We start from the raw sequence: 15000 nt of genomic DNA, 5'->3' as shown, positions 1-15000 counted from the left end.
TTTATTCATCCAGTCATTCATTCATATCACTTACTCCATTCACTCATTCACTCATTTCATCACATCTCACTGTATATTCAGGTGAGTTATTCATTCATTCACTCATTTCATCACAGCTCACTGCATATTCAGGTGATTTATTCATTCATTCACTCATTCATTCATTTCATCACCTCTCACTGTATATTCAGGTGATTTATTCATCCATTCATTCACTCACTCATTTCATCACATCTCACTTTATATTCAGGTGATTTATTCATCCATTCACTCATTCACTTATTTCATTACATCTCACTGTATATTCAGGTGATTTATTCATCCATTCACTCATTCACTCATTTCATTACATCTCACTGTATATTCAGGTGATTTATTCATCCATTCACTCATTCACTCATTTCATTACATCTCACTGTATATTCAGGTGATTTATTCATCCATTCATTCATTCACTCATTTCATCACATCTCACTGTATATTCAGGTGATTTATTCATCCATTCATTCATTCACTTATTTCATCACATCTCACTGTATATTCAGGTGATTTATTCATCCATTCATTCATTCACTCATTTCATCACATCTCCCTGTATATTCAGGTGATTTATTCATCCATTCATTCATTCACTCATTTAATCACATCTCACTGTATATTCAGGTGATTTATTCATCCATTCATTCATTCATTCACTCATTTCATCACATCTCACTGTATATTCAGGTGATTTATTCATCCATTCATTCATTCACTCATTTCATCACATCTCCCTGTATATTCAAGTGAGTTATTCATCCATTCACTCATTCACTCATTTCATCACATCTTTGTACATATTCAGGTGATTCATTCAAGTAACTTAATATATTCATTCACTCATTTAATCACATCTTATTGCATATTTAGGCATTTCATTCATTCATATTACTTATTCCATTCATTCACTCATTTAATGATATCTTACTACATATTCAGGTGATTCATTCAAGTAACCTACTATATTCATTCACTCATTTAATAACATCTTATTGCATATTTAGGTGTTTCATTCATTCATATCACTTACTCCATTCATTCACTCATTTAATCACATCTTTCTACATATTCAGGTGATTCATTCAAGTAACTTACTATATTCATTCACTCATTTCATAACATCTTATCACATGTTAAGGTGATTCATTCATTCATATCACTTCAGTCATTTACTCAATCACTTTTTGTCATATATTCTGGTGATTTATTCACACATTCATTCACTCACTTAATCGCTCATAGCATGTTTTTGTGTTTTGTGCAGAACTCCCATTCTTCTGTGTGTTTGCGTGTGTGTGTGTTCGTGTGTGCATGCATGTGCGTGTGTTCTGGCTCAGACTTTCTCAACTCTTCTGGTTCTGTTTATTTTTCTAATCCAAAAATTCTCAGCTGAAATCCGACATCCAGAACCCTGTTTAACTCAGTAATATGTCTGTCTGTAGTTTCAGTGCAGATTCAGACCAGTTGAAGGATCAGTGGGTGGAGGCGATGCGTGATTCTATCGCAGCGGCATTGTCCAATTATGAAGTAGCTGAGCGGATCTGGGCAGAGCCGTCCAATCAGATGTGTGCAGACTGCGGCGCTGCTAAACCCGAGTGGGTGGCGATCAACCTGGCCGTGGTATTCTGCAAGCGATGCGCAGGTAACAACCAATCACAAGCCATCAAAGTTCTCTAATTTTAAGATTAGTCACACATAGTAAATGACTGACTTATAATGCAACAAACAACAGTTGTGTATTTCCTTCTGAGGTTTGAACCTCTCGGTTACCAGATCAGATCTTTAACCACTAAACCACAGCACACTGATCAAAACCGTTCTCTGTGAACAGGAGAACATCGAGGACTGGGCCCAAGCATTTCAAAAGTAAGGAGTCTCAAAATGGACAAGAAGGTTTGGACTGAACAGCTCATCCAGGTATGATCCGTGTGTTTGTGAGACTTCTTCTCTTTGTAACTGTTTTAAACAATCTTTTAAACTGTCTTTAGTGGCTTTAAAAGCCCCGGCACACTTCCTACGAAATCGAAGAGCGAATCTGTCCAAAATCAAATTGTTTTGGAGTTAGTTTCTGTGTTTGGGAATTTCAGGATTTATTTTTTTACTGCCATTAAATCCACGTCATCGTTGGGCGTGACCTGGAGCTCCGCCTACTTTTAGGCCGACAGATAATTCCCATAGGATTGTTTTGTTATTAGTGTTTGTTATTATTATAACAAGGCGACGTTCCTTAACCGCAGGCTTTTGGTGGCCGTGTAGTTCTGCAGAAATTATTTTGGGTATGTTGGAGCAGAACCTTGTACTTGATACGTGCATCAACCGGCAGCCAGTGGAGAGAGACGAAGAGGGGTGTAACATGTGCTCTCTTAGGTTCATTAAAGACCAGACGTGCTGCTGCATTCTGGATCATTTGGAGAGGTCTAATAGCACATGCAGGAACTGAATGATGGGTCACTCATTTAATCACATTTGATCACATATTCAAGTGATTCATTCATTCACTCATTTAATCACATTTGATCACATATTCAAGTGATTCATTCACTCACTCATTTAATCACATTTGATCACATATTCAAGTGATTCATTCACTCATTTAATCACATTTGATCACATATTCAAGTGATTCATTCACTCACTCATTTAATCACATTTGATCACATATTCAAGTGATTCATTCATTCACTCATTTAATCACATTTGATCACATATTCAAGTGATTCATTCATTCACTCATTTAATCACATTTGATCACATATTCAAGTGATTCATTCATTCACTCATTTAATCACATTTGATCACATATTCAAGTGATTTATTCACTCACTCATTTAATCACATTTGATCACATATTCAAGTGATTCATTCACTCACTCATTTAATCACATTTGATCACATATTCAAGTGATTCATTCACTCATTTAATCACATTTGATCACATATTCAAGTGATTCATTCACTCACTCATTTAATCACATTTGATCACATATTCAAGTGATTCATTCATTCACTCATTTAATCACATTTGATCACATATTCAAGTGATTCATTCACTCACTCATTTAATCACATTTGATCACATATTCAAGTGATTCATTCATTCACTCATTTAATCACATTTGATCACATATTCAAGTGATTCATTCACTCACTCATTTAATCACATTTGATCACATATTCAAGTGATTCATTCATTCACTCATTTAATCACATTTGATCACATATTCAAGTGATTCATTCACTCACTCATTTAATCACATTTGATCGCATATTCAAGTGATTCATTCACTCACTCATTTAATCACATTTGATCGCATATTCAAGTGATTCATTCATTCACTCATTTAATCACATTTGATCGCATATTCAAGTGATTCATTCATTCACTCATTTAATCACATTTGATCGCATATTCAAGTGATTCATTCATTCACTCATTTAATCACATTTGATCATATTCAAGTGATTCATTCATTCACTCATTTAATCACATTTGATCACATATTCAAGTGATTCATTCACTCACTCATTTAATCACATTTGATCACATATTCAAGTGATTCATTCATTCACTCATTTAATCACATTTGATCACATATTCAAGTGATTCATTCACTCACTCATTTATTCACATTTGATCACATATTCAGGTGATTCATTCATTCACTCATTTAATCACATTTGATCATATTCAAGTGATTCATTCATTCACTCATTTAATCACATTTGATCGCATATTCAAGTGATTCATTCATTCACTCATTTAATCACATTTGATCGCATATTCAAGTGATTCATTCATTCACTCATTTAATCACATTTGATTGCATATTCAGGTGATTCATTCACTCACTCATTTAATCACATTTGATCGCATATTCAGGTGATTCATTCACTCACTCATTTAATCACATTTGATAGCATATTCAGGTGATTCATTCACTCACTCATTTGATCACATATTCAAGTGATTCATTCACTCACTCATTTATTCACATTTGATCACATATTCAAGTGATTCATTCATTCACTCATTTAATCACATTTGATCACATATTCAAGTGATTCATTCACTCACTCATTTGTTCACATTTGATCACATATTCAAGTGATTCATTCATTCACTCATTTAATCACATTTGATCACATATTCAAGTGATTCATTCACTCACTCATTTATTCACATTTGATCACATATTCAAGTGATTCATTCACTCATTTAATCACATTTGATCGCATATTCAAGTGTTTCATTCATTCACTCATTTAATCACATTTGATCGCATATTCAAGTGTTTCATTCACTCACTCATTTAATCACATTTGATCGCATATTCAAGTGTTTCATTCACTCACTCATTTAATCACATTTGATCGCATATTCAAGTGTTTCATTCACTCACTCATTTAATCACATTTGATCGCATATTCAAGTGATTCATTCATTCACTCGTTTATTCACATTTTATCGCATATTCAAGTGATTCATTCATTCACTTGTTTTATCACATTTTGTCACATATTCAAGTGATTCATTCATTCACTCATGTAATTACATCTCACTGCATATTCATCCATGAATGCAAAAGATAAACGTAATGAGGATAACGCATTTTAATGTTGTATAATTCGATGTTTTACATGTAGTCTAATGCATCCTCACTTATAAACGCTCGTCTAAACGCCTCCCACGGTGGTGTCTGAATGTGCACAAACAGTGTGTTGTTGCTCCGCTGATTAACCATCTGATTGTTTATCTGTTTGTAACAGTCTCTCTCCTCCTCATGTCCCACCCGCAGTTGTTCCTAACTCTTGGAAACGAGCGAGCCAATCAGTTTTGGGCGGCGAATGTACCGCCGAGTGAGGCGTTGATGGCGATCAGCAGCAGCGAGGAGCGACGGCGTTTCATCACAGCGAAATACTGCGAGGGGAAATACCGCCGATATCACCCGCTGTTCGGCAACCAGAGAGAACTCAACAACGTGAGTCTGAACATCACAAACATGTTTGTGTTTGTGTAACCTGCTTGAGTGAGACCGCTGTGTGCATTCCCCATCGCCCTTTTTAATTTGTCACTAGTAGCCTCTAAGAAACATCCAAAACAGACTAAAAAGTTTCACAAAAATGTATTTCCTCATATGTGGACATGATGTTCATCAGCACACTAATGCAGGAACAATGCTAAAGCGTCACATCAAGAGAAACTCGAGACGAGACTCTTTACAATCAAACAGGTTTCAATGAAGAAACTTCAAGAAGTTTCTATCAGAGGCACTTTAGTTGGCGCTGTGCCCGCAGGAGCGCTTCAGGGAAATCAATGTCATGTTGTTGTGTCATGTGACTCTGTGCAGCAGAAGTTTAACCCTTAAATGACCGTGTAGAGTCTCGTGAACCGTATTCAGTCAGTATTAATTAAATTATGCATTAGCCAAAATACAATGTCCACACATGAGCAGGTCGGGTCACACGAGGTTGATGCAAGAGTTCTGATTGGAAGACTCGTTTATATTAGCAATGCCACTCAACACACACACACACACACACACACACACACACACACACACACACACACACACTCAACACACTCACACTCAACACACACACACTCACACACTCACACTCAACACACACAGGAAGTCTAAACTGTGGTCCACCAAACAACACACAACTAATCACAGCATGATGTGATCTGCTTCCTAAAACACTCTCACACACACACACACACACACACACACTCTCATGAGCTCCCAGGATTCCTCTGTGCTCAGTGGGCAGAGAAGAAACAAACAGACAAAGAGTCCATTCATTGACACACAAACAGAGAGAGATTACTTGTTTGCTGATTGGTCTAGTATTGTTTTACTTTATCAGTGCTTATTTGACACAAGTCATGTCTTTACGTCTTAAACCACCTGGCCTGATGACCTTTGACCCTTTCTCACAAGTCTATGACTGCAGAGTTACAGGAAAGAAGTGTTTGTGTGAGTGTCGGTCTGATGGCATGTGGGTTTGTTGATGGGACTGTGGTTAAGCCCCGCCCATGGCCCCGTGACATCGTCACTGTGAGCGTTCTACCCCCGCCCACTCTGAGCTAAGCTCCTCCCCTAACCCCCCATCTCTGCACTCTCTCATTCTCGGTTCACTCTGCTCTGAGACTCTGTCAGTGCTGTCATTTTCAGAGTTAAACTGTGAACTTTAAACTCGTGACAGTTTGGAGTCAGTCGGGTGAGTGTCAGAGTGTTTTCTTCTATTGTGTAAGTGGATTTGTGAGTGTGTGTGTGTTTAAAGTGTGTCTTGTTTTCTCAGGTGTTTGCTGACTTGTGTGTGTGTGTGTGTGTGTAGTATGTTTAGGGCCAGTGGAATGTGCTTCTACAGCATTAATGTGATGCCTGCAGATGATACTTCATCACATTTGACATTCATTAATGGTTGTGTGTGTTTATGTATGTGTATGTGTGTGTATTTGTATGTGTGTGTGTGTGTGTGTATATGAGGTGGGTGGTCTGCAGCACAATCGGGGGAATTCAGAGATGGATTTCTTTTAAGATGTTGGTCTTGAAGGAATTTTCCTGATCATTTCAGCTCATCTTTCAGTGTATAATCTGCGCTGTCAGTCATTAGACGATCCTTTAAATATAGGCGACGATCGGGGCCGATTATTTCCGGTCAATAACGTCTCGTGCGCTGTGTGGAAGAATAAGTGTGTTACTGGTCAGTGTGTGTTTGTTTTATCTCTGCAGGCGTTGTGTATTAACGTTCAGTCCAGCGATGTGTACGAGACGTTGGCTTTGGTTTTCTGCGGCGCCGATGTGAACTGCGACACGGGCGACCCGGATCTGCCCTCGCCGATCGCCCTGGCGCGACATCACGGCCAGAACCTACAGCTGGAGTTTCTCACCCAGAACCGCAACACAGGTGTGTTCCACAGAGACCGTTACTATGACAACTGCTGCATTTTCACCTTGTGACCTTTGCCCTTTTCATCTACAGAGCTCCCAAGGTCAGAGGTGAAGGTTGCCATAGATACGGTGCACTACATGGCCCCGCCCTCCATCACACATAACGGCTTCCTCTTTAAGACCGCCTCCATGGCTCGACCAGTCACAGAGAAGAAGAGCAAAGAAGGTGAGCCAATCAGTGACCGGTTCATCCCAGCTGAACCTTTCATTCAAACTAGGGCTGCACGATTATAACATGATTTCTATTGATGTGGGAATTATTTAATTAATAGAATTAGAACGGAAAGAATTCACATTGACCCTCAAACGAAACTCGTATTCAAGTTTTGACAAAATTATACAAAGCTCAGAAATTAACTTCTCTTTTAAAAAAAATATTTTTTTTGTACGTTTACAAGGTCCATTTTAGTTTTTTCTAACAAAAATAAAAATACTGTAATTTTACCTAAATTAAATCCATTAATTTACATAAATTCTCAATTTGAATAATTCGAAAGTGAATATAGATATATATATACATTACAAATAAATCAAAATCTAATAATATTTTCTCTGCTTATTACTAATAAATACATGTATAATCGAATATTAAATAGTATATTCGATGTTAGAAATAAAAAAAACTAAAGCAAAAAAAGAACAAAATAAACTGCCGCATTTTAAACACGTAAATGCAGTCGAAATTTAACTGTATTTTATATAGTATTATATCTGTATTATGTTCCATTATTTACTTTATCCATGTTAAACAATTACAGTCCTTATTGTGCTAAAGAAATGGTAAACAAACTTTCCAAAAAGTTTTCTTCCAGCAGGGGGCGCTTGACGACCCAGAAAACCGAATCCTTTATCCGTCCGCATGTGCATTTCAGGCGAGTATTGACGCTGACTATCACACCTGGAGTCGTGAGTGATTCCAGCTGGGTCTCCTTAGCAACCAAATTGGCCCGGTTGCTAGGGAGGGTAGAGTCACATGGGGTAACCTCCTCGTGGTCGCTATAATGTGGTTCTCGCTCTCGGTGGGGCGTGTGGTGAGTGACTCCAGTCAGGTCTCCTTAGCAACCAAATTGGCCCGGTTGCTAGGGAGGGTAGAGTCACATGGGGTAACCTCCTCGTGGTCACTATAATGTGGTTCTCGCTCTCGGTGGGGCATGTGGTGAGTTGTGCGTGGATGCCGCGGAGAATAGCGTGAAGCCTCCACATGCGCTACGTCTCCACGGTAACGCACTCAACAAGTCACGTGATGAGACGCGCGGATTGACGGTCTCAGACGCGGAGGCAACTGAGATTCGTCCTCCGCCACCCGGATTGAGGCGAGTCACTACGCCACCACGAGGACTTGGAGCGCATTGGGAATTGGGGGTTCCAGATTGGGAAGAAAAAATCCGCCTCTGCAGTATCCATAAAGCATTTTTAAAGTCCTCGTCCAGTAATACTATATGGCTGTGTTTGGCCCATTCTGACCAGAGTTGAGAAAAGTAACAGGTACCACGTGAACGAGGTTTGAGAGTGTGCGTCTCTCACACTTAAATATATAAAGTTCAGCAACATCAAGAAACTGTCTGAAGTAGTGTCACTAATATTCAACTTGGTGCCGTTTGATTTTGCTTTGATCTGTTTGATTGTTTGTTTGATGTCTCTCTGTCAGAGTTCAGTCGGCGCTGGTGTGTTCTGAGTGACGGTCATTTTAGCTACTATGAAAGTGATAAAAACGCGACACCAAATGGCGGACTGAAGATGAGAGAGATTGTTTGTCTCGCCGTCAACCCCGCGGAGACTCATGGGTAACGGCACACATTATCCCCACAGCGCTGGAGGAATAGAAGTGATTTAGAGAGAATCTCACGAAAACATGTGCGGGTCACATTCACCCCGAAATCAACGGAAATATAAACGGTTAATTTCTTGCATTGTGACATCACCTTCATGATAGTTGAACACATTTGCCCATCAGATTTTCATTACTGTAATGTGATCGATAAAACCCCTTTATGCCCTGTAACTGCCTAGCAACTGGATGGGGTTACCCTAGCAACCATATAACAAATCACCTATCTCTGCAGCAGAACATCGTAGAGACTTCCTGGTTGACTTATTTCACTCAGGATGGCAAGGAGCCATGTTAAGTATCACATTGGTAACTGCCTAGCAACCAGATGGGGTTACCCTAGCAACCATATAACAAATAGCATATCTCTGCAGCAGAACATCGTAGAGACTTCCAGGTTGACTTATTTCACTCAGGATGGCAAGGAGCCATGTTAAGTAACACCTTGGTAACTGCCTAGCAACCAGATGGGGTTAGCCTAGCAACCAAGTAATAAATTAACTATCTCTGCACCAGAACATCATAGAGACTTACGGGTTGAATTATTTCACTCAGGATGGCAAGGAGCCTTGAAGTATCACCCTGGTAACTGCCTAGCAACCAGATGGGGTTACCCTAGCAACCAAGTAACAAATCACATATCTTTGCAGCAGAACATCGTAGAGACTTACGGGTTGCCTTATTCACTCTTGATGGCAAGGAGCCTTATTAAGTATCATTCTGGTAACTGCATAGCAACCAGATGAGTTACTGTCCAGAGAGATACGCCATAGCAACCATGGAACAACACCATTATCTCTGTAGCAGTACATCCTACTGTCATGGGGTGACCTCTTTCAACTTGGGACAGTTGGTGGGACATTTTGGTTAGAAATTTTGCCACAGCAAGCACCACTCACATTTTCTTTAGGAAATGTACCTATTTAGTTATTATTATTATTATTATTATCATTATCATTATTATTATCTAAATCAGCTCGAATTCAAGGCAGAACAGCAAATGTATACATACTTTACTATTTAAAAAACAAAAACAAATCTGCATTTCATTCATTAAAATGTGTGAATATAACGTGCCAACTTGTCATGAAAGTAATGTCACAATAATAAAAAAAAAAATCATAAAATGTCCTAAATTGCAAAATATGATTTCTTGTTTTTGATTTTTTGATTTTTGTGGTGAAATATGATCCAGTTTTGTGAGATTCCCTCTATTGTGGGGACCGGTGTTGGGTGAGTAAATCTATAAAAAAAATGTAATCAGATTACATTACTGATTACTCAATCCAAAAAATAATCACATTACTAATTAATATGTAGCCCAAGTAATGTCCTTTAAAGTAATTAAGTTAGAAAGACAGTAACTGTCATCTGATTACTAGATTTAAAAATATAATGTGTTAATTTACTTTTTAAATAAAAGGTAATTTGATTACAGTAACTAGTTACTTTGTAATCAGATTACACCTAACACTGGTGGGGAATGATACGATTCTTTGAATGTTAGTCGACGGTCCTTCTTTATATCTTGATGTTTTTCTGTTTCTGTCAGGTATGATCACACATTTGAGTTGTACTCTGATATGGAGCGCTTGTATCTGTTTGGAATTGATAATCCAGAAATCATGCGTGAGTGGGTCAAGTCCATCGCTAAGGTAACCACACAGTGTCCAGGGTCGGCGGTCTCGGTTTGAAATGGCATCTCATTAAATATGGCGTATCTCTCTGTATCTTACAGTCATTTATTCCAGTCGGAGCGGAGGATCTGGTACTAAAAGACTTTGAGCGCATCGGCCGACTGCGTTATAAAGACGGTCTGAATCTAGAGAGCTCCAGACTGGCCTGGTTCTGTCTGGTGGGGTCGAATCTGCACATCCGTGTGGACGAACATCCCAGAGATGAGACTGTGGACCTGCAGAAACTCCTGGAGCTCTGTGAGTCACAGAATATTGGAGACCACTGCTTTATAACTTTTTATCTCATAATTATGACAGTTATGGTAACTCATTTCCAAATTATTACAAAAATGTGCCTTGGTTAGTAATATTTATGAGATAAAGTCATAACTTAGATTAAAAGTAAGAATTATGAGATTGTATTATGATAAAAAGTCATTATGAGACACTAAGTTATAATTATGAGATAATAAATCAATTATGAGATAATAAGTCATAATTCAATACTTTGTGTTTGTTCTCCAGCGATCCAGCCGGAGAATGAAGTTCTAGTTCTAGTGGAGAGAGGCAGGTGAGCAGCTTGAACACTTTCACACTTTAGTTTAGTATGTGAGTGATGGGGTGTTGATGAGCAGGACTGTCTCCGCAGGACGCTGTACATCGAGGGCTAGAGGAAGTTGGATTTTCAGGGCTGGGCGGCTGATCCAGAGAGCAGCAGGAAGTTCAGGAGACACACTGAGTCAACAGCAGCTGACGGAGGCCAATATTCCTGTGATAGTGGAGCGCTGCATTCACTTCACCACTCAATACGGTACTGAACTCTACTCTACTGTACTCTATTCTATTCTACTCTATTCTACTCTACTGTACTCTATTCTACTCTATTCTACTCTACTGTACTCTATTCTACTCTACTGTACTGCACTCTATTCTACTGTACTCTATTCTACTCTATTCTACTCTATTCTACTGTACTCTATTCTACTCTATTCTACTCTACTGTACTCTATTATATTCTACTCTATTCTATTCTACTGTACTCTATTCTACTCTATTCTACTCTACTCTATTCTACTGTACTCTATTCTACTCTACTGTACTGCACTCTATTCTACTGTACTCTATTCTACTCTATTCTATTCTACTGTACTCTATTCTGTTCTACTCCTATTCTACTGTACTCTATTCTACTCTATTCTACTCTACTCTATTCTACTCTATTCTATTCTACTGTACTCTATTCTACTCTATTCTATTCTACTGTACTCTATTCTACTCTACTGCACTCTATTCTACTGCACTCTATTCTACTGTACTCTATTCTATTCTGCTCTACTCTATTCTACTGTATTCTACTGTACTCTATTCTACTCTACTGTACTGCACTCTATTCTACTGTACTCTATTCTACTCTATTCTATTCTACTGTACTCTATTCTGTTCTACTCTATTCTACTGTACTCTATTCTACTCTATTCTACTCTACTCTATTCTGCTCTATTCTATTCTACTGTGCTCTATTCTGCTCTATTCTATTCTACTGTACTCTATTCTGCTCTACTGCACTCTATTCTACTGCACTCTATTCTACTGTACTCTATTCTATTCTGCTCTACTCTATTCTGCTGTATTCTACTGTACTCTATTCTATTCTACTCTATTCTACTATACTCTATTCTACTCACTCTATTCCACTCTACTCTATTCTACTGTACTCTATTCTACTCTATTATATTCTACTCCACTCTATTCCACTCTATTCTACTGTACTCTATTCTACTCTACTCTATTCCACTCTATTATATTCTACTGTACTCTATTCTATTCTACTCTACTGTACTCTATTCTATTCTGCTCTATTCTACTCTATTTAACTCTTCTCTGTTTAACTTTACTCTATTCTACTCTACTCTATTCTACTCTATTCTATTCTACTCTATTCTACTCTATTTTTCTTTATTCTACTGTAGTATATTCTACTCTATTATATTCTATTCTACTCTATTCTACTCTATGCTATTATATTCTGTTCTATTCTATTCTATGCTATTATATTCTGTTCTACTCTATTCTACTCTATGCTATTATATTCTATTCTACTCTATGCTATTCTACTCTACTCTATTCTAGTCTATTCTATTCTACTCTATTCTACTCTATTCTATTCTACTCTATTCTACTCTACTGTACTCTATTCTACTCTATTCTACTCTACTGTACTCTATTCTACTCTATTCTACTCTACTGTACTGCACTCTATTCTACTGTACTCTATTCTACTCTATTCTACTCTATTCTACTGTACTCTATTCTACTCTATTCTACTCTACTGTACTCTATTATATTCTACTCTATTCTATTCTACTGTACTCTATTCTACTCTATTCTACTCTACTCTATTCTACTGTACTCTATTCTACTCTACTGTACTGCACTCTATTCTACTGTACTCTATTCTACTCTATTCTATTCTACTGTACTCTATTCTGTTCTACTCCTATTCTACTGTACTCTATTCTACTCTATTCTACTCTACTCTATTCTACTCTACTCTATTCTACTCTATTCTATTCTACTGTACTCTATTCTACTCTATTCTATTCTACTGTACTCTATTCTACTCTACTGCACTCTATTCTACTGCACTCTATTCTACTGTACTCTATTCTATTCTGCTCTACTCTATTCTACTGTATTCTACTGTACTCTATTCTATTCTACTCTATTCTACTATACTCTATTCTACTCCACTCTATTCCACTCTACTCTATTCTACTGTACTCTATTCTACTCTATTATATTCTACTCCACTCTATTCCACTCTATTCTACTGTACTCTATTCTACTCTACTCTATTCCACTCTATTATATTCTACTGTACTCTATTCTATTCTACTCTACTGTACTCTATTCTATTCTGCTCTATTCTACTCTATTTAACTCTTCTCTGTTTAACTTTACTCTATTCTACTCTACTCTATTCTACTCTATTCTATTCTACTCTATTTTTCTTTATTCTACTGTAGTATATTCTACTCTATTATATTCTATTCTACTCTATTCTACTCTATGCTATTATATTCTGTTCTATTCTATTCTATGCTATTATATTCTGTTCTACTCTATTCTACTCTATGCTATTATATTCTATTCTACTCTATGCTATTCTACTCTACTCTATTCTAGTCTATTCTATTCTACTCTATTCTACTCTATTCTATTCTACTCTATTCTACTCTACTCTTTTCTACTCTATTCTACTCTATGCTATTATATTCTACTCTTTTCTATTCTACTCTACTCTATTCTACTCTATTATATTCTATGCTATTATATTCTACTCTATTCTACTCTATTCTGCTCTACTCTATTCTATTCTATGCTATTATATTCTACTCTATTCTATTCTACTGTACTCTATTCTACTGTACTCTATTCTACTGTACTCTATTCTACTGTATTCTACTCTACTCTATTCTACTCTATTCTATTCTACTGTACTCTATTCTACTGTATTCTACTCTATTCTACTGTACTCTATTCTACTCTACTCTATTCTATTATATTCTACTGTACTCTATTCTTCTGTACTCTATTCTACTGTACTCTATTCTACTGTATTCTACTATACTCTATTCTACTATACTCTATTCTACTCTACTCTATTCTACTCTATTCTACTGTATTCTACTCTATTCTATTCTACTGTACTCTATTCTACTGTACTCTATTCTACTCTATTCCACTCTACTCTATTCTACTCTATTATATTCTACTCCACTCTATTCCACTCTATTCTACTGTACTCTATTCTACTCTATTCCACTCTATTATATTCTACTGTACTCTATTCTACTGTACTGTACTCTATTCTATTCTGCTCTATTCTACTCTATTTAACTTTACTCTGTTTAACTTTATTCTATTCTACTCTATTCTACTCTATTTTTCTTTATTCTACTGTAGTATATTCTACTCTATTATATTCTATTCTACTCTATTCTACTCTATGCTATTATATTCTATTCTACTCTATGCTATTCTACTCTATTCTAGTCTATTTTATTCTACTCTATTCTACTCTATTCTGCTCTACTCTATTCTACTCTACTCTTTTCTACTCTATTCTACTGTATTCTACTCTATTCTATTCTACTGTACTCTATTCTACTGTACTCTATTCTACTCTATTCTACTCTATTCCACTCTACTCTATTCTACTCTATTATATTCTACTCCACTCTATTCTACTATACTCTATTCTACTCTATTCTACTGTATTCTACTCTATTCTATTCTACTGTACTCTATTCTACTGTACTCTATTCTACTCTATTCTACTCTATTCCACTCTACTCTATTCTACTCTATTATATTCTACTCCACTCTATTCCACTCTATTCTACTGTACTCTATTCTACTCTATTCCACTCTATTATATTCTACTGTACTCTATTCTACTGTACTGTACTCTATTCTATTCTGCTCTATTCTACTCTAT

General features: G+C 36.9%; 1 protein-coding gene across 1 annotated transcript in view; it reads left to right on the top strand.

The window, feature by feature from the left end:
* Positions 1 to 15000, top strand: part of LOC127632176 (arf-GAP with Rho-GAP domain, ANK repeat and PH domain-containing protein 1) — an 83920-nt gene that overhangs the window by 34424 nt on the left and 34496 nt on the right. Inside the window, 11 exon segments of the mRNA XM_052110766.1 lie at positions 1482 to 1681; positions 1871 to 1956; positions 4836 to 5018; positions 6777 to 6951; positions 7027 to 7161; positions 8644 to 8779; positions 10376 to 10478; positions 10562 to 10757; positions 11025 to 11070; positions 11149 to 11199; positions 11201 to 11310. Coding sequence (XP_051966726.1) covers positions 1482 to 1681; positions 1871 to 1956; positions 4836 to 5018; positions 6777 to 6951; positions 7027 to 7161; positions 8644 to 8779; positions 10376 to 10478; positions 10562 to 10757; positions 11025 to 11070; positions 11149 to 11199; positions 11201 to 11310 — 1421 coding nt within the window.

The sequence above is a fragment of the Xyrauchen texanus genome, chromosome 38, assembly GCF_025860055.1.
Source record: "Xyrauchen texanus isolate HMW12.3.18 chromosome 38, RBS_HiC_50CHRs, whole genome shotgun sequence".
NCBI classification, from domain to species: Eukaryota; Metazoa; Chordata; class Actinopteri; order Cypriniformes; family Catostomidae; genus Xyrauchen; species Xyrauchen texanus.
Note: the sequence above shows the minus strand (reverse complement) of the source record. Positions and strands in the feature narration are given on the sequence as shown.